General features: G+C 44.2%; 1 protein-coding gene across 5 annotated transcripts in view; it reads left to right on the top strand.

Moving 5' to 3' along the window:
• The window catches only part of LNX1 (ligand of numb-protein X 1), a 191,619-nt gene that overhangs the window by 142,072 nt on the left and 31,465 nt on the right, over positions 1–18,082 (top strand). For all 5 annotated transcript variants that reach the window (XM_061420169.1, XM_061420168.1, XM_061420165.1 and 2 more), the window contains 4 exons: positions 7,576–7,814; positions 8,303–8,455; positions 14,847–15,049; positions 17,415–17,786. In XM_061420169.1, the coding sequence (XP_061276153.1) occupies positions 7,576–7,814; positions 8,303–8,455; positions 14,847–15,049; positions 17,415–17,786 (967 nt within the window). The remainder of the gene's footprint in view (positions 1–7,575; positions 7,815–8,302; positions 8,456–14,846; positions 15,050–17,414; positions 17,787–18,082) is intronic.

Below are 18,082 nucleotides of genomic sequence, written 5' to 3'. Positions count from 1 at the left end.
GTCACGGAACTTGTCCACAGTCACAGAGCTGGTGGTGCAGACCTAGGATTCATACCCAGATTTTTTTTTTTTTTTTTTTTTTAGTAGTAGTAGTCTCCAAAGACATAATTACAAGTGTATTGTTTGATATGGTTTTTTTTCAGTTTTGAGTTTATTTATTTTTTTTAACTTTACAATATTGTATTGGTTTTGCCATATATCAAAATGAATCTGCCACAGGTATACATGTATTCCCCATCCTGAACCCTCCTCCCTCCTCCCTCCCCATACCATCCCTCTGGGTTGTCCCAGTGCACCAGCCCCAAGCATCCAGTATCGTGCATCGGACCTGGACTGGCGATGTTTTAAACATGAAAGCCTGAGCTTTTTCCACATCGCTCTGCCCTCTTTTTCAGAAGGTCCTCCATAAGTGCCCACTGAATGAAAAAACAAAGTATTAGTATTCAAAATCACTCATCCCATTGTAGCAGCATAACCCACCAAAAGAAGGTATATGGCAACTGTTTATTCCTCCTATGTACAGAATGGTTTTAAAACCCAGATCCAATAGAGTCCTATTAGAGTTACCAGGGAAGTATGTGAAAGAAAGAATGTTAAAAATCTCACTTTTTCCTCTTCCTTCTCACTTCTCATCTCACATTAGAGCGCAGGGAAACCATGAGTTTGCTCTGAGGGGAAAAGGCAGCCTGGCAGAGGCATCACAACCAACCACAATTACATGTTAGCAGGACCGTGTGGGTGGATCATCAATCCCCAGTCGGGTAATTTCAATAGAACACCCAAAGGGAGACTTCAGTCTAATTCAACACAATTGCCAAGTGCCTGCCTGAGGAAATCTACTGACCATGTGGACTCCCTGAAAGTCACCAGGTGGGCAAGGCTTTGTTCTTCCCTCCGTTCCCTTTGGGCTCCATGGAGCAGACATGCCCAAAGCTCACCAGGCAGCTGACACAGAGCTGGTGTGTCTGGACTGTCAGCCAGGAGGGACATGGGAATCCCTGAGCTCACTCTTTCCCAAGAACTGATACGATGAAGCCCTTTTGATCCTAGAGGGATAAAGTTTTCAAAGTTTGGTTCAATTGGTTAACTATGGAACTAAACTCCCTCTCCCCCCAACTTTGGAACTTTTACTCCAAAATAAGCAGAAAAGAGAGAAGTAGGGAAGAAAAATAAGAAGAGTTAGAATGTTCCAGGAAAAAAGCTGCTGCTTGAAAAAGGACACTCAGGGAAGGTGGGCTTCAATCACAGACCCAACGGGGCTGAGGGAGCAGACTAGACGGGAATCTGGGGGCACGTGTTCCAGACAGAGAGCAGGAACAGAAATGCAAGGTCCGGGAGGCAGGAGCGTGCTGGGCAAGGGTGAGAACCAATAGGAGGCCGGATGAGCAGGAGATGGAGATGAGGACAAAAGTAACACAGAGAGAATACAGGGCCCACTGGGCTATTCTGAGGGCCTTGTGTTTTAGTGGCATGGAGAGCTGTTTTAAAGGGATGACACTGCTGCTCTGTTGAGAATAAACAGGGGAGGGGAATGAGTGTAGAAGTAGAAAGACCTCTCAGGAGCCTGTTGTAATAATCCAGGCTTTGATGATGGCAGCACAGACTAGGGCCATGGTGGTAGAAGTGATGAAAAGCATTTGGATTCTGGATAAATCTGGCTCGATTATATTTGTGGGGTTGAGAAAAAGAAAGGAATCAGGGCTGACTCAGGAGTTTGGGTTCTGAGAAGGATGTAAGGTAAAACAGAGAAGAGGCGGGAAGAGCTGGTTTGGCAGGGAAGCTTGGGGCGTTTGGATGTGTTAGGTTTCAGATGCCTATTGAGAATGAAAATGTGGCATGAGCAGTCAGGAATCTGACTACACATCAGGAGTCTGGAGTGTAGGGTAAGCTCCAGGCTGGAGGCCAGGCCACAGGAGGGGAGAAAGCATGGACCCCACAACTTGGATATAAGCCCCAGCTTCACTCTGACAGCTAGAAGGGAAGAAAGCTTTATCCAAGTTTTCATATCCTCATCTGCAGAGTGGAGGTGGTTTAACTGACTTGACAGCCGGAGGCACTGCGAGGGTTTAACAGGGTTTTAGCCGAGCCTAAGACCACATTTGTGAAATGTAACGTACAGTGCACAGTAGTCCAGTAGATGTTAGCTCTTCTCAGCTCCTTTCTGGGTTGCCAGACCCTATCATGAGGCCATGATCAACACGGCTCAGAGATCAGTTCAGTTCAGTCACTCAGGCATGTCCGACTCTCTGCAACCCCATGGACTGCAGCACACCAGGCTTTCCTATCCATCACCAACTCCCAGAGCTTACTCAAACTCATGTGCGTTGAGTCAGTGATGCCATCCAACCATCTCATCCTCTGTCGTCCCCTTCTCCTCCTGCCTCAATCTTTCCCAGCATCAGGGTCTTTTCAAATGAGTCAGTTCTTCCCCTCAGGTGGCCAAAGTATTGGAGTTTCAGCTTCAGCATTAGTCCTTCCAATAAATATTCAGGACTGATTTCCTTTAGGATAGACTGGTTGGTCCCTTGCAGTCCAAGGGACTCTCAAGAGTCTTCTCCAACACCACAGTTCAAAGTTCAAAAGCATCAATTCTTCAACGCTCAGCTTTCTTTATAGTCCAACTCTCACACCCATACTTGACTACTGGAAAAACCATAGCTTTGACTAGATGGACCTTTGTTGGCAAAATAATGTCTCTGCTTTTTAATATGCTGTCTAAGTTGGTCATAACTTTTCTTCCAAGAAGCAAACGTCTTTTAATTTCATGGCTGCGGTCATCATCTGCAGTGATTTTGGAGCCCCCAAAGTTAAAGTCTGTCACTGTTTCTGTTGTTTCCCCATCTATTTGCCATGAAGTGATGGGACTGGATGCCATGATCTTAGTTTTCTGAATGCTGAGTTTTAAGCCAACTTTTTCACTCTCCTCTTTCACTTTCATCAAGAGGCTCTTTAGTTCTTCATTTTCTGCCATAAGTGTGGTATCATCTGCATATCTGAGGTTATTGATATTTCTCCCAGCAGTCTTGATTCCAGCTTGTGCTTCATCCAGCCCAGCATTTAGCATTATGTACTCTGCATATAAGTTAAGTAAGCAGGGTGACAATATACAGCCTTCATGTACTCATTTCCCAATTTGGAACCAGTCTGTTGTTCCATGTCCAGTTCTAACTGTTGCTTCCTGACCTGCAAACAGATTTCTCAAGAGGCAGGTCAGGTGGTCTGGTATTCCCATCTCTTGAAGAATTTTCCGCAGTTTGTTGTGATCCACACAGTCAAAGGCTTTGGCATGGTCAATAAAGCAGAAGTAGATGTTTTTCTGGAACTCTTGCTTTTTCGTTCAGGAAAATTGTAGCAAGGTTTTTTGGTTTTTTGTTTTGTTTTGTTTTTCGAGTCTTTGAAGGTTTCTATATATAATATGGCATTGCAAACAGTGACAGTTTCCCTTTTCCTTTCCAATCTGGCAACTTTCATTTCTTGACTAATTGCTCTTAGGCTGGTGTTCTTGAGGCAACACTCAGGAGGTCTGTAGGGTTGCCTGCTGCACTTTTGAAATGGAACAGCACTGCTCACCACGGCCACCGCCTGCCTCTCCCCCCACCCGCCCGGCCTGATTAGCGTATGAGTTTGCAAGCCCTGGTTTAAAGTATGAGCAGACTGAGCAATTAATGAACTCAATTTGGGGGCAGATTCAGTGTTTACCTAATTCAGAAGTGAACTGAGAAAGAATGTGAGGGAAGTTGAAGCATCAAAGAGGGGTGGTATAGTTACCCAGACTGTTATAATGAGTGTATTGAGGCTTGATTTCTCAAGGACCTCTTTTATTCTATCATCAGAAAGGAGCCCTCCCCTGCAAACCAACTTGTGCTGAGCTCTGATCCCATCAGAACCTCTGTAAAGTACACCAGGGGTCCAACCTGCTTCCAGTCAACCCCCATTAGCAGTGAACTCACTGCCTGGACTCAGGAATTTTTGCAAGAAGAGGTTCATTTTCTCTTCTTACTTTCGCCTCTCCCTTGCAGAAAAGACAAAAATTCCGTGGCACATGCCCCCAGTGTCAGCATTTTTATATTAAGACAGATTTGCCTCCACTCACTTTGATATAGGAGCTCAGGATCTCAACTCTGTTATTAACAAAACGGATCTTCAGAGCTACTTTAAACAGATGGCATATCCAAAGTGGTTGAAAAATGGTTTACCACGTTCCTTGTGTTCATCCTTCAAGTTCATGGCTGTCACCCATCACCACCTGAGAGTACTTAATGCTCAGGATAACTAAAGGGAGAATAAATCCTGTTTGCTTTGAACACAACCCAGGGTTCAGCATATGTTCCTGTATTGGCCAAGGCTAATCAGCTCTTCCCCCCTCCTCCCCTCACTTGTGCCTGTAAATCAAGAGGCCCCAGGATCAGTCAACACAAAAGAGATAATTAGTAAGTACAAGCTGCTACCTTCATAGATCACCCTGTGCCTCAGATCCAAGCTCATCCAAGAAGCTGAAACAAGCAAAATTACACAAGTATTAGTCACTTTAGCAGAACCTTTTTCACACAAAGCTTATGAGTCTGAATGTTTAAATCTACTCTCCCTGGCTATCGTAAGGATAGCTGAGGTACGAGGCCAGAGGGGAGTGATCTTAGCCATTTTATGATGTTTTCCTTTCCTGGACTAAAATGTGTCTTTGGAACCCCGAGGATCTGAAACAGAAATGGTTTCTTAATGGCATGGTCTTGGCATCAGAGATCTTTAAATACCTTACCCTTCCTCACAGATGTGGCAGCAGCACAAGATGCTACTTTTTTCCACTGGGATGTGCTCCATCCCCTCAGAAGGCCATGGCTTGTGCCTTCACTGGTCATTTGTCCAATTGGAAGATTCATTTCCTGCTCTGGCAGGGCACATGGTGAAGAGCATTGCTGCCCCAAGAAAAGAAAGCCTGTTTCTAGTCCAACAAAATAGCCTAGGAACTTCCTTCCCATGTGTTGCTAGTCTGAGACTGCTGGCTTACAGAGAAGTGTTCCGCTCGTGTGTTTATGACTTTGGAGCTGCTCAACTGCATGCTGGCTTTTATTTTTTCCATCACACAATGTTTCTTCCAATTTTTGAGCTTCTCATATCAACCACTTTGCTATTTTTAAGCAGAACGATTCAAAGCCAAAGTAGCTCATCAGAACAGTAAAATCTCACCAGTTCAAGCAAGAAGCTTATACTCTTTAAGGGAGGGAAAGACTAGTATGAGAAGCTAGAGGCCCATTTCATCTTTTGTAAGATAAAGATGTAGGTAGGGTTGTATAATCAGAGTCCTTTTCTACTCATATTAAAACCACACAAAATCATCATCATTGATTATAAGAAGCATCATGTTTTATGTACCAACAAGAAAATTTTAAAAACTGTCACTGGTTAAATCATTCCAAAACACTGTTAAAGATATCCTTGCAATGCATGAGTTGGTTAGATCAGACTTCAAAATCCATTCAGACAAATTCCATTCAGACCTCTCCTGCCCTCTAGTTGTATTGTTTGGCATGAAAGAGGCCCATTCTTTTGGATGATTTTAGTAGCAAAATGTGACACCACTTTTCATCTCCTTGGTGGTATCTTTCTTTCTAAGCAAATAAAGTGTCTGCTTGTCTCTTCACAAGAAAATCGGAAATTGCTGTCCTTCTAATGACAAATATTTACTTCGCCAATGTCAAATTTACATGACACGGCTCTGTTTTTGAGAGTTTCTATTTATACAGTTACTTTTCATTTCAATGCTTAATTGTAATGTAATCTTTTCTAAGACAATGAACAGCATTTAAACTTGGCCTAGTACCAAGAGTGGATGCAACTCAATGGAAGGGATAAGCTGGACACCTTTGACCATGTTTGCCATGCTTGGACAATGGCATTTGCATCATGACTGCAGCTTGGCAACTGAAGTTTTGGGACCCCATCCATCCCCCATGCACCCTAATCTCAAAGAAGTTAATGTGATAAAACAGGCAACTTAGATGGTTCAATTATGGAAGTGGCTACAATCTGTTGAGAATTTTCCATATATCTGGCAAGATACTAAACTCTTGCCAAGACCTAATATCTAGCAGACTTCACAGCAACCCAAGATGTATGTGCACATTAACAAATTTTGCCAGATGACACAGCTAGGCAAATTTCAGAGCAAAGATTTCCATCCAGACAGAGGCCCTTCTATCCACCAGCTCTATGGTTCTCTCAGGCCGTATCAATCATGGGCACATCAACTGCAGGCTGCTTTTGATTCTATTCAGAAACATCACTCCAAATAGGCTCTCAAAGTGTTATCTAAAATAGCTCAACCATATCCAGTTTTCTGTAATGAGTTGAAAATAATTTAGAAATTAACATCCATTATATGCAAATAGCTGCTTCTTAAAGGGACTCGCCCATTCAATTTCTGCCTTCATACCACTGGAGAAGGCAATGGCACCCCACTCCAGTACTCTTGCCTGGAAAATCCCATGGACAGAGGAGCCTGGTGGGCTGCAGTCCATGCGGTCACGAAGAGTCGGACACGACTGAGTGACTTCACTTTCACTTTTCACTTTTATGCACTGGAGAAGAAAATGGCAACCCACTCCAGTGTTCTTGCCTGGAGAATCCCAGGGACGGGGGAGCCTGGTGGGCTGCCATCTATGGGGTTGCACAGAGTCAAACATGACTGAAGTGACTTAGCAGCAACCACTGGGAAGCTGGTGTGGCTGTCTATGGCTACATCCTCACCACAGCAATGAAAGAGTGAAATCATCAGCATTTTCTGATGGAAACCTACCTAAGAGCTGAGATGACTTGCCTAATAAATATGGACTTAGATAACTCAAACCTTGGTCTCCCGGCTCTTAGGCTTGTTCTTTAACGTGGAGGGTGAATGGATATTGACCTATTCTTTTTAAAGACCGTGAATGTTGTTTTACTCTCCCAATGTTAGGAGACAAGCACATTTTTAGTGCATGGGAGCCCCCAGTCCCTAGTCCCTCAGAGGTCCTGGCCACTCTGAGACCAGCCCCAAGGCAGGGGACTGGAAGCCAGCAAGCCAGCCTCCAGAGAACCATGGTGCTGAGCAAACTCCTGTGGCTTTGTAATGCGGGCGATTCTATTTCCATGGACAGTTAAATATGGAATCTGGGAGGAGTTTTGTATTTATGTTCAGTGGTTTGGGAAACTAAACCCCAAAGAAAGGACTGAGAGGGTGACTAAGGGTTTTCATGGTCAAGATAAACACCAGCAAGAAGGAATTACCACATTCAAATAGTTGAAGATTGCCAACCTCAAGCCCTAGTCTTTGTGACCCCATGGCAACTCTCACAGTTTGCATTTCAGGCACCAGGATAGAGAGTGTTTTAATAAAATGCAATAAACAAATTTTAAAAGCTGTTCTCTCAAGTCATTCATTCGTTTGATTGGCAAGTGTATATTGACTTACCTCCATGTGAAAAGAGAGGGGAACCAGGGGCAAGCAAATCAATTTCCGAGGGCAGCAAGCACGTGCACTGGAAGAGCTCCAGCTGAGCGATGTGCAAAGCCTTCTCTGACCTCCTTCTGGCTTTGTTACAGCTGCAAAGGTGCCTCCCACTACGGCCTCACTAAGGACAGGAAGAGGCGCTCTCAGGATGGCTGTCCAGATGGCAGCACCAGCCTCACAGCAACATCACTATCCCCAGAGATTTCCACAGTTCCCACCGTCTCCTTAATGACAGATGAGCCTGGCCTAGACAACCCTGCCTACGTGTCCACAGCAGAGGATGGTCAGCCAAATAGCCCCCTGGACTCTGGCAGGAGCAACCGAACAAGGGGTGAGTCAAATAGGTGGTTGTCCGGGAATGGGCTTCTCTGCCTTGGGACTGCCCTCTGTGAAACGGTCACTGTGGAAAGTCCTAGAAATGTTTTGTTTAAGAGGAAATTGTTCTGGTAGTTTTGGCCACAACCCAACGTCCAGTTCTCCAAAGTGAAATGAAACCACGAGGACTTGAGATCATTAGAAACGTGTGTAATCTGACTTGGTGAAAGGAGTTGAAGTTAGACCTAGTGATTCATCACTCCCTCAGCGTCCATACCTTCCCGCCCAGGAAACCCGAGAAAAGTGCTGTTATATTCCATCCAGCCTAGGAAAAAAAGACAAGCAGATTTTAAATAAACCGTCCATATTTCATTGTAGAAACTGAGAACATACAGATAAGCAAATTGTATCATCCCACCACCTCGAAGTAATCACCGTTTGCGTTCCGTTGTGTGTCTTACTGGCCGTGTCCATAAAAGAGACCTTCTTCTCTCTTGTCTTCAGCACGGCCCTTTGAGCGATCCACCATCAGAAGCAGATCCTTTAAAAAAATAAACCAGGCCTTGAGTGTTCTTCGAAGGACAAAGAGTGGAAGTACCGTTGTCAGCCAAGCTGACCAGGGACGAGAGGATTCTGAAAATACCACTGTCCTTGATGGTAAGTTGCTCCCCCGTGAGGCTGGGTGTGGCCTGGGCTTCCAGAATGACTCCAGGGGTGATGACAACGGGACTAGCCCTCACTTTCTACAACACCTCTCTTCCTAAGGGCATAAATATTTTTTACCTAGATCACCCTACTTCTTATAAAAGTAACCAAAGGCAAAAATTACTTTTCCCTTTTTTTTTTTTTCTGGCTACATTGAGTACTTGTTGCAGCTCACTGGCTTCTCTAGTTCGGCATGGGCTTAGTTACTCCACCACACATGGGATCTTAGTTCCCGAACCAGGGCTCAAACCCATATCCCCTGCATTGGAAGGCAGATTCCCAATGACTAGACCATTAGGAAAGTCCCCATTGTTCTCTTTTTACACAGATTGAAGGAAAAGATTTCGGAACCCTTACCTTCAGAATATAAAGAATAATGTAGTTAAGTGAAGAGCAGTTAGAACAGTGCCTGGCACATAGGAAATGCTATATGAGTATTTATTTTTATCACCACCTTGTGTGATGTGTGATTGTGAGGGTTTTCTATGTATTAATTCATGTACTCCTCAACAACTCTATGAGGGAGCTACAATTATCATCCCTGTTTTATAGATGAGGAAACTGAGGTACCAGGCAATTATTTAGTTTGCCCCTTCTGAACTTGGAATCCGAGTAATGTGGCTCTAAAATTCACACAAAGAAAGTTTCTGGATCTTAGATTCTGTGTCTTTTTTTCAATATAAATGGAGCTGAGAAAACACTGTCCTGTTCTTTTATTTTCATCTTACATTAGAACTTCACAGCAGTCATAATAATAACTAAAAGAATTATTTTGAGCTTTCCTGGGTGCCAGGTAGTGCTCAGGTCGCAATGATAAGAGATGGGGATTGTGATTCTCAGTTTACAGAAGAAACCAAGGTTTAGAGAGACTGGGTAACTAGCCCGAAGTCACTCAGCTGGAAAATGGCAGTCCTGGGGTGTCCACTGGCTCCAGAGCCCATTCGTTTACTCACTGGATTAAAGTGCCCTCTGCTCCTTCAAGGTTGGGGAGTGAAAGAAAGTGAAAGTGTTAGTTGCTCAGTCATGTCGGACTCTTTGAGACCCCATGGACTGTAGCCCACCAGGCTCCTCTGTCCATGGAATTCTCCAGGCAGGAATACTGGAGTGGGTTGCCATTCCCTTCTCTATGGGATCTTCCCAATCCAGGGATCGAACCCAGGTCTCCTGCACTGCAGTCAGATTCTTTTCCATCTGAGCCACCAGGGAAGCCCCCTCGAGGTTGGGGGGTAAACCCCAAACCTCTGTCTTTATCATGCTCTCAGAGAACTTTGAGCAGTTGTGTAAGCCCCCTTCTTACCTCTCTTACCCTGAACATATACTACACGCTCTCACTACTCTCACCGCCATCGTGTAAATACTGTGTCTTTCTCTCACTTCCATGTTGTTGTCCAACTGCACTCTCACTTGCCATCAGCTGGCATCCTAATTTCTCTTTAGGCTTTGCCTCCTCCTGGGAGCCCTCCTTGACTCCCCCAGTCCTCTCTCCTTTGTGTTCTCAAAGCACCTGTATCTCTGTTATAGCAATGCCACCTTTTATTGTAACTCTACCAGTGGGGGCAGGGGTAAGTCTTTGTGTTCTCAAGGCCAAGCACAGTATCTAGTACATAATAGTTTTCACCTAATGTTTCTGCAATGAATAAAAGGATCATAACTTCCTTTCTGCCAGTCTTCCCCCTTATTAAAGGCTCCTTAATTCCATTCCACATAAAGTTTTCTCTTGCCTGAATAAGACTGATTTGCATGTTAATGCAGAAACTTTTAAAAATAAGAGATTACTATGTGTAGGACATTGGCCTAAGCTTTGTGCTTTTTTAAAATTGAAGTATAATTGATTTACAATATCGTATTAGTTTCAGATGTACAACATAGAGAGTCATTATTTTTATAGATTATACTCCATTTAAAGTTATTATAAAATAGTGGCTCTATTCACTGTGCTGTACAATATTTCCTTATAGCTTTATTATTTTGCATAAGCAGTTTATACCTTTTCCCCTGTTGTGTCCCTCTCCCTTTCCCTCTCCCCACTGGGTACCTACTAGTTTGATCTCTATATATGTGAATCTGTTTTTTCATTTGTTTTTATTTTCTAGATTCCACACAGAAGTGATAACATAAAGTATTTGTATTTTTCTATCTGACTTATTTTACTTAGCATAAAATGCTCAGAGAAGTTCATTCTTGTTTATGGCTGAGTAGTATTCCACTGTATACATACCACATCTTCTTTATTCATCTTGATGAACGGACATCAAGTGTCCATTGGACATCAAGTGTCCAATGTTGGTGGACACTTAGGTTGCTTCCACCTCTTGGTTATGAACATTGGAGTCCATGTATCTTTTCAGATTAATGTTCCTGTTTTCTTTGGATGTATACCCAGACATGGAATTGCTGGATCATATGATAGTTCTATTTGTAGTTGTTTGAAAGCCTCCATACTGTTTTCTATAGTGGCTGCATCAGTTTACATTCCCACCAATTGTTCCCCTTTCTCTTCATCCTCACCAACATTTGTTATTTGAAGAATTTTTGATGATAGCCATTTGGACAGGTGTGAGGTGATTAACAATGTTGAGCATCTTTTCATATGCCTGTTGGCCAGCTGTATGTCTTCTTGAAAAAAATACCATTTGTATCTTTTCCCCTTTTTAAAGCAGGTTATTTGGTTTTTTTGATAGAATTACATGAGCTGTTTATATATTTAGGCTTAGTGATTTTATATAAGAAACTGCCTGCCAATGCAAGCGACACAGGAAATACAGCTTCAGTCCCTAGGTCAGGAAGATCCCCTGGAGAAGGAAATGGCAACCCACTCTGGTATTGTTGCCTAGGGAATCCCATGGACAGAGGTGCCTGGCAGGCTACAGTCCATAGGTTCACAAAGAGTCGGACACAATTGAAGCAACTTAGGACACACAGAGGACTTTTATATAAAGATTATAAAATCTAGTTCCTGGCTCCAAGGGGTTCATTCAAGACTAAAAGAAAAGAAAATACCATGAAGAGTGAGATATAAATAAATGAAAATGGGGGCCACGAGGAGAGACACACCACTTCCCAATGGGACAGTGTAGTCCGTGTAAGAGACACTTATGACCTGGATGGGCACTGGGATCTTGACTGTGTGTTGGGAAGTGGGGGAAGATGAGGTTAAAGCCGGATTAGAAGAGTCCTGGAGGCCATTTAGGAGTCTTGACTTGGGGGCAGTGAACACACCTGAATGCTTTTGCATCAAGTTATAGCAGAATCGAAACTTTATTTCATGAAGGTGAAGATTGCAGCTACATTATGTGTACAGGGGCTTTGCATGGGAGAGAATGAAATTTCCTTTTCTGCTCCAGGAACTATTACTTCACAATGGGGGAGGGATTAAGACTCAGTGAGGCTGGTACAGGATTTGTGAGGTAACAGAGATTTCAAAAATGACCTTAGAGTCTCTCTTCAGTAACCCATGGTTAGTGTGGTGAACTTCCATGGTTTGTCCATCCTTTTCATATCAGTAAAGAGATTGGCTTTAATATTTATCAGCCATATGACTTGGATGGTTTACTTGACTCCTCTAAGCTTTAGCTAAAAAAACAGGGATAAAAATAACCTAGTTCCAACCTTGATCTATTGTGAGGACTAAACAAACAAAAATATCATGCAAATTGCTTAGCTGAATGGTCAGCATATAATAAACACTTGGTAAATGATACTATATTTCTTGGTCCTTAAGCAAGGACAAAATATTGGACAACTGTTTCTTTTCAGACCAGCACCAAGTGGGAATTAAAAATTTCATTAACTCTTGAAGGTCTCATTATCGTGGCTGTAATTAACATTTTCAGCTGTGACTGAGCATGTCCTTTCAGACTATCAAAACAAACAGCCTTGACTGGTTTAGATTTGGGGGCATGGTTTTTGTAACTCTGTTGGGAGAAAGCATAGAAAGGGAGGGGGAGAAGAGCAAAAATCAGCAGCTTTGATGATTATTTCCAAATCTTTCTTAGCTCAAAATGATTTTTTTAAAGAACTTCCATTCCCTTGTCACCAGGCCTGTTCCAACAAATACTTGTGGATAGCACCTACTTAAGGTAATCAAAGCAGTTTAAACATTAATTGAACTTGATCACTCAAGCACTGTTAGCACCAGGAGCTGACAGATGAAGACTGCTGCCCACAGCCTTACAACAAAGCCCAATTGCTTACATTAAATCAAATCCCGACGGCAGTCAAGGGCCCATATTGACAACGTCTCTGGCTTCCTCTGGCCACTAAATTTCTTTGTTTATCATGTTCTATAATACTTAGAAATAATTTTAATTCTTTCTGTATCGTTCCTAGAGAGTTGAGTACTTGTTAATGAACTTGGAGTTCATTAGGGAAAATGGACTAAGGTCATGGGTTTTGAAAATAGTCACAAAGAGTGTTTTATGTAGAACCAGGCCTGCAGTTCTGATCTTTCCCAGTGATATAATTAAGGGAGAATTTTAGGGCAACGGCTGCTGTCAGCAGCTACAGGAGACAAAAGTAACCCCATCTTCAATGTCCAGACTCGAGCCTCCAGCATCTGGTGAAGAGCTGCGGCTCCTGCCATGCTAGGTGTTATGTGGCCAGCTGGTGTTGCCTGTACCCTTCTATTCCACCGAGGTGGAGAACCACGCCAGTTGGTACTGCTGGCTCAATAGAGTGTGTGTCTATAGAGCAAGTCCCCTGTGGGCCTGTTGCCAGCTGTGAAGGAGGGAGCCTAACAAGAGCCCCAGGTTCTGACCCGGTTCTGGGGGCCACCACTGAACTACCACCTCTAGCCGTTCATGTCACTTCCGTTCTCCCAGCTCACGCATCCTCACTTGTGAAATAAAGGCTTGACTGTGGCTGACTTTATTTTGGGGGGCTCCAAAATCACTGCAGATGGTGATTGCAGACATGAAATTAAAAGACACTTCTTGGAAGGAAAGTTATGACCAACCTAGACAGCATATTAAAAAGCAGAGACATTACTTTGTCAACAAAGGTCCATCTAGTCAAGGCTATGGTTTTTCCAGTGGTCATGTATGGATGTGAGAGTTGGACTATAAAGAAAGCTGAGCACTGAAGAATTGATGCTTTTGAACTGTGGTGTTGAAGAATACTCTTGAGAGTCCCTTGGACTGAGAGGAGATCCAGCCAATCCATCCTAAAGGAGATCAGTCTTGGGTGTTCATTGGAAGGACTGATGTTGAAGCTGAAATTCCAATACTTTGGCCACCTGATGCAGAGAGCTGACTCATTGGAAAAGACCCTGATGCTGGGAAAGATTGAGGGCAGAAGGAAAAGGAGACGACAGAGGATGAGATAGTTGGATGGCATCACTGACTCAATGGACATGGGTTTGGGTGGACTCCGGGAGTTGGTGATGGACAGGGAGGCCTGGCGTGCTGCAGTTCATGGGGTCGCAAAGAGTCAGACACGACTGAGCGACTGGACTGAACTGAACTGATGGTTGTCAAACTGCACAGCCTGAAATGATCTTCTGTGTGTGGGCTCAGGGGATGGGGGCAGGGTAACCTGTGAAAGACTTCCCAGGGTAAGGGTCCTCACTGAAAATGTAAGGTTTGGAAACCCCAGCCTAGATCTCTGAATCTCCTTCTGGCTCTGAGTTCAGCAATGCAAGTGGATCAGGGACGAACGCCTTGACACCACCAGCTGGGCCCGGGGGGTTCCTGATTGTGAATTAGGCCGTTTGACTTCCCTTCCCTGACAGCAGGGGTGGGGAGAGAGCCTGCTTTTCAGTGAGACTGAAAGACAGGGCCTCCCAGGAGGAAACCTTCAAAATAATCAGAAAGAGCAGAACAGGTTTGTTCTGTTTTTTCGCCTCGGTAAGTAAGTGAGCAAACTGTGGTTCATTCCATAATGACTGTTCATTCATTCCTCTTTACTCAATAAACATGGGACAAAGTCTCCTGTGTACAGAGGTCTGTGCACAGACCTAAGAAACAAGGATCTTAGAGTCCAATGGTGGGTATAAGAAATGGCCATGAGTAATAATAATAGTAATAGAAGGCTCAGTGCCCTGAGAAATACAGCTTTGTGGGAAATAGGAAGTTGAGAGAGAGTGGGGGAGGAGAGAGGAGGGCAGAATTTAATTGGAAGGGATCATTTCATGCAGGCCTTGAAGGAAAAATTGGGTTTAGGCCTAGGATGGAAAACATTCCAGGCAGAGAAACTTATGCTGGCTCAGAGGCAGGAAGATGGAAAACATGTACAAAGAATGATGAATAGTTTAGTTTGGCTGGAACCAAAAGCCTGGCAAGAAGAGAAGTGGTTGGAAATGGCCGTTGGTGGGTGTCTTAAATAAACACTGTCTTTGCCATTTTAGTCTTTCCAAGGTTGTATCACCTGATTCCAGATGGTGAAATTACCAGCATCAAGATCAATCGAACGGATCCCAATGAAAACCTCTCCATTAGGCTTGTGGGAGGCAGTGAAACCCCTCTGGTCCATATCATTGTCCAGCACATTTATCGTGATGGGGTGATAGCCAGAGATGGCCGGCTCCTGCCAGGAGACATCATCCTAAAGGTAGAAACTATGGCTGTGGAGCCATGATAATGGGCTTAATAAGAGTCACTTCTGAGCAAATCATTGGCTGCATGGGTTAGGGTTATGATGGGTGAGTGGTTGGACAAATAAGTAAAACACGAACATAAATGTGGAACAGTCACTTTCCATAGTTATTAGGTTGATATGACTCTTCATACAAGATTAGTAATTTGCAGTAGGTCCCTAACCCTTCTGTCTGTCTTGTGCTTCTGACCTCTTTCTCTCTCTCTCTAAATACTATCTCTATATCATTTTGTCTCTGTTCTCCTCCTTCCTCTTCTCCTGTCTTCCCCCTCCCCTAACTTTCTCTACCTCTTCAGTCTTCTTTTCCTTCTTCTCCCTCCTCATTCTTCCTCTCCTATCCCTTTCTCCTACTTTAAGTAACAATAACATCAAACAATATAAAACTGTAGCATATTAAGTTGTTTTTAGAACAGATTACTGGAACATTTTGTATTTTATCTAATCACTCACATTCACATACTCCCCTAAAGTAAATTTCCTATAGCTTAATGACCCTTCAGCAAAGAAAAAAAATCCCTAAGCTATTCAGCCAACCCACAGACATTCCAGGGGAGACAGGTGGTGGAACAGAACGCCTTAGGCATTACTGTCCTCTGTGGCTTGGCCGAGGGTAAGGATGCTCGGGAAGAATTTTCAGATGAAGAGAAAGGACAAAGGAAGAGTTGTTCATCAGACAGAAGTCTAACATGTGCCAAAAGTGATAAGGAAGAATCCCTCCCTTGGTCATATATTTCCTGTCTGACCCTCAGATGACAGTTTCATCCTATCCTTTCTGGGTTGCTGACAGGCCAGCTCCTAACACATTATGTGCTATTTCTCTGGCAAAGAACTTCTTATTTTTTGGAATAAGAGGAGAAAGAATTTGAAGCAGTTATTGTAGAAACACTGATATTCCCACTGGCCTCCAAGATGGAGTACGAGGCAGGGCCCGTCAACCTCAGGGGATGATTGGCCATGCAATTAGAAACACTCTATATGGCTTTCCTCCAGTTCTATGGAAGCTATGCTGCCTGGGAGGGTTGCATAAGGAAAACATTTTGATTCTTGTGGCCTTCAGCTGGCACTTGCAAGCAAAAAAGCTTCCAGGACTGTTCAGCAGGCGACCCTGACTTTCTCTTGGCTTGGGTGTGATGGGGAAAGCTGGACATGGGATAAGGTGACAGAGCAGAGCAAGGCCTTTGAGCTCACCTGCGCTTGAACAAAGGTTCTGAGCCTTGTCCACGCGCGAAGGAGCCTCCATGCATCCCTGGAGATGCAGCAGAGGATGGGCAATTGCACGCACAGGCAGGCCCGGGAAAATCTCACTCCGCGACTCTTCTAACAGTTGGCTGCCAAGTGCGAGAAATCTTCCCAAACCATAGAAATTCAAGAAGGTTGTTTCTCTTCTGTGGGGCCTCCTTCCTTAAGAACAGTGCAGTGCTGCTGTGAAATTATTTTCTTCCCAAGCAGTGACCACCACTGGGGGCCGAAGCCTTGAGGCTGGGTCTGCCTAGAGTAATTAAAACCAGAAAGCCCCACACAGCCTCAGTCCCACAGATTATTAGTAAGGCACAAATGAGTGGGCCGAGCTGGAGGACATTTGAGCAGTTTAATAAAGGGACCCAGCCTTTCAGTAAAAGAGCCTAGAAGCTTCCATTTACATCAGTTCATTTGAAATAGTACAGAGATTTTTTTCTCTTTTGTTGAGAACATGTGTCACACACGTTCACACACTTGCCAAAACACAAATACATGTATGTACACATACATTCTCTGTGTCACACACACACACACACACACCAATGAAGCCTAGAAATTCCAGTACAGGTTACCTAGGGAGAAAAATTCATTTGGAGATGTTTGGAAAGAAAATGTCAACTCAGTTTGATTTATTTTTTTTATTTTTTTTTCTCAGTTTGATTTAAATAGCACTTTAACATAATCATTAATCAAAAATTTTCTTTTCTTCTTTGGCCTTCTCCCACTTTTTCTTCCTTTTCCTTCCTCCCTCAGCCAAAAAACAAGTTTAGCAAGCAACAGAAATGAGGGTCAGGACTGTCTAAATAAACTTGAGGGCCTATGTAAGGACAGGGCTGAGAAAAGATTCTGTCTGCTGAGACAGAGAGTTGAAAAGGTGTGCAGGTAACAGTGGAGGAAAGCTGGGTTACAAGTCCTATTGAAAGATGGGGTATTTGGGCATTTGGACAGAGAAGAAGGGGACAGAGCAGGTGGTCTTTTAGGAAGGGTCTTGGGGGGTCTGTAGGCAGGGCCTTTTAGGCAGGATTGTGGCAGGTGGAGCTGATGGTTCGGTGGCTCCAGATTCGAGGTCGCCTTCCTCTAGGTCAACGGGATGGACATCAGCAATGTCCGGCACAACTACGCCCTGCGCCTCCTGCGGCAGCCATGCCAGGTGCTGCGGTTGACCGTGCTCCGGGAGCGGAAGTTCCGGAGCAGGACAGACGGACAGCCCCTGGATACCTACGGGCCCCGGGATGACAGTTTTCACGTGATCCTCAACAAAAGCAGCCCGGAGGAACAGCTTGGAATAAAACTGGTGCGCAAGATGGATGAACCTGGGGTGTTTATTTTCAACGTGCTGGACGGTGGCGTGGCAGACAGACACGGCCAGCTGGAGGAGAATGACCGTGTGTTAGCCATCAACGGGCATGACCTTCGGTACGGCAGCCCAGAAAGCGCAGCTCATCTGATTCAGGTAGGTCACAGAGGCTTACAAGATCCTGGGCAGAAACTGCCAGCATGAGCAGGAATGCTCATCAACTTGATCCACCTACCCTGTCTCTATCCCGGGTAACGCATAGTGCCTCCTTTTCAAAGAGTCAAGAGTGAAGGGCCAGGTAAGAACATTGCTCCAGCACATGATGTCTCAGGGTCATGGGCATTCTCTTGCTAGCCATCCAGTCTGACTGCAGGTAGACACATTGGGCTCTGTTGCAGCCTCACCAGGTTAAGATCACTCAGGGTCAGCAGGGTTGCATCATCCTTGTACCC

The sequence above is a fragment of the Bos javanicus genome, chromosome 6 (assembly GCF_032452875.1).
Source record: "Bos javanicus breed banteng chromosome 6, ARS-OSU_banteng_1.0, whole genome shotgun sequence".
In the NCBI taxonomy this organism is placed as follows: Eukaryota; Metazoa; Chordata; class Mammalia; order Artiodactyla; family Bovidae; genus Bos; species Bos javanicus.
The sequence above is the reverse complement of the archived record's forward strand: the minus strand, read 5'-3'. Positions and strand labels throughout refer to the sequence as shown.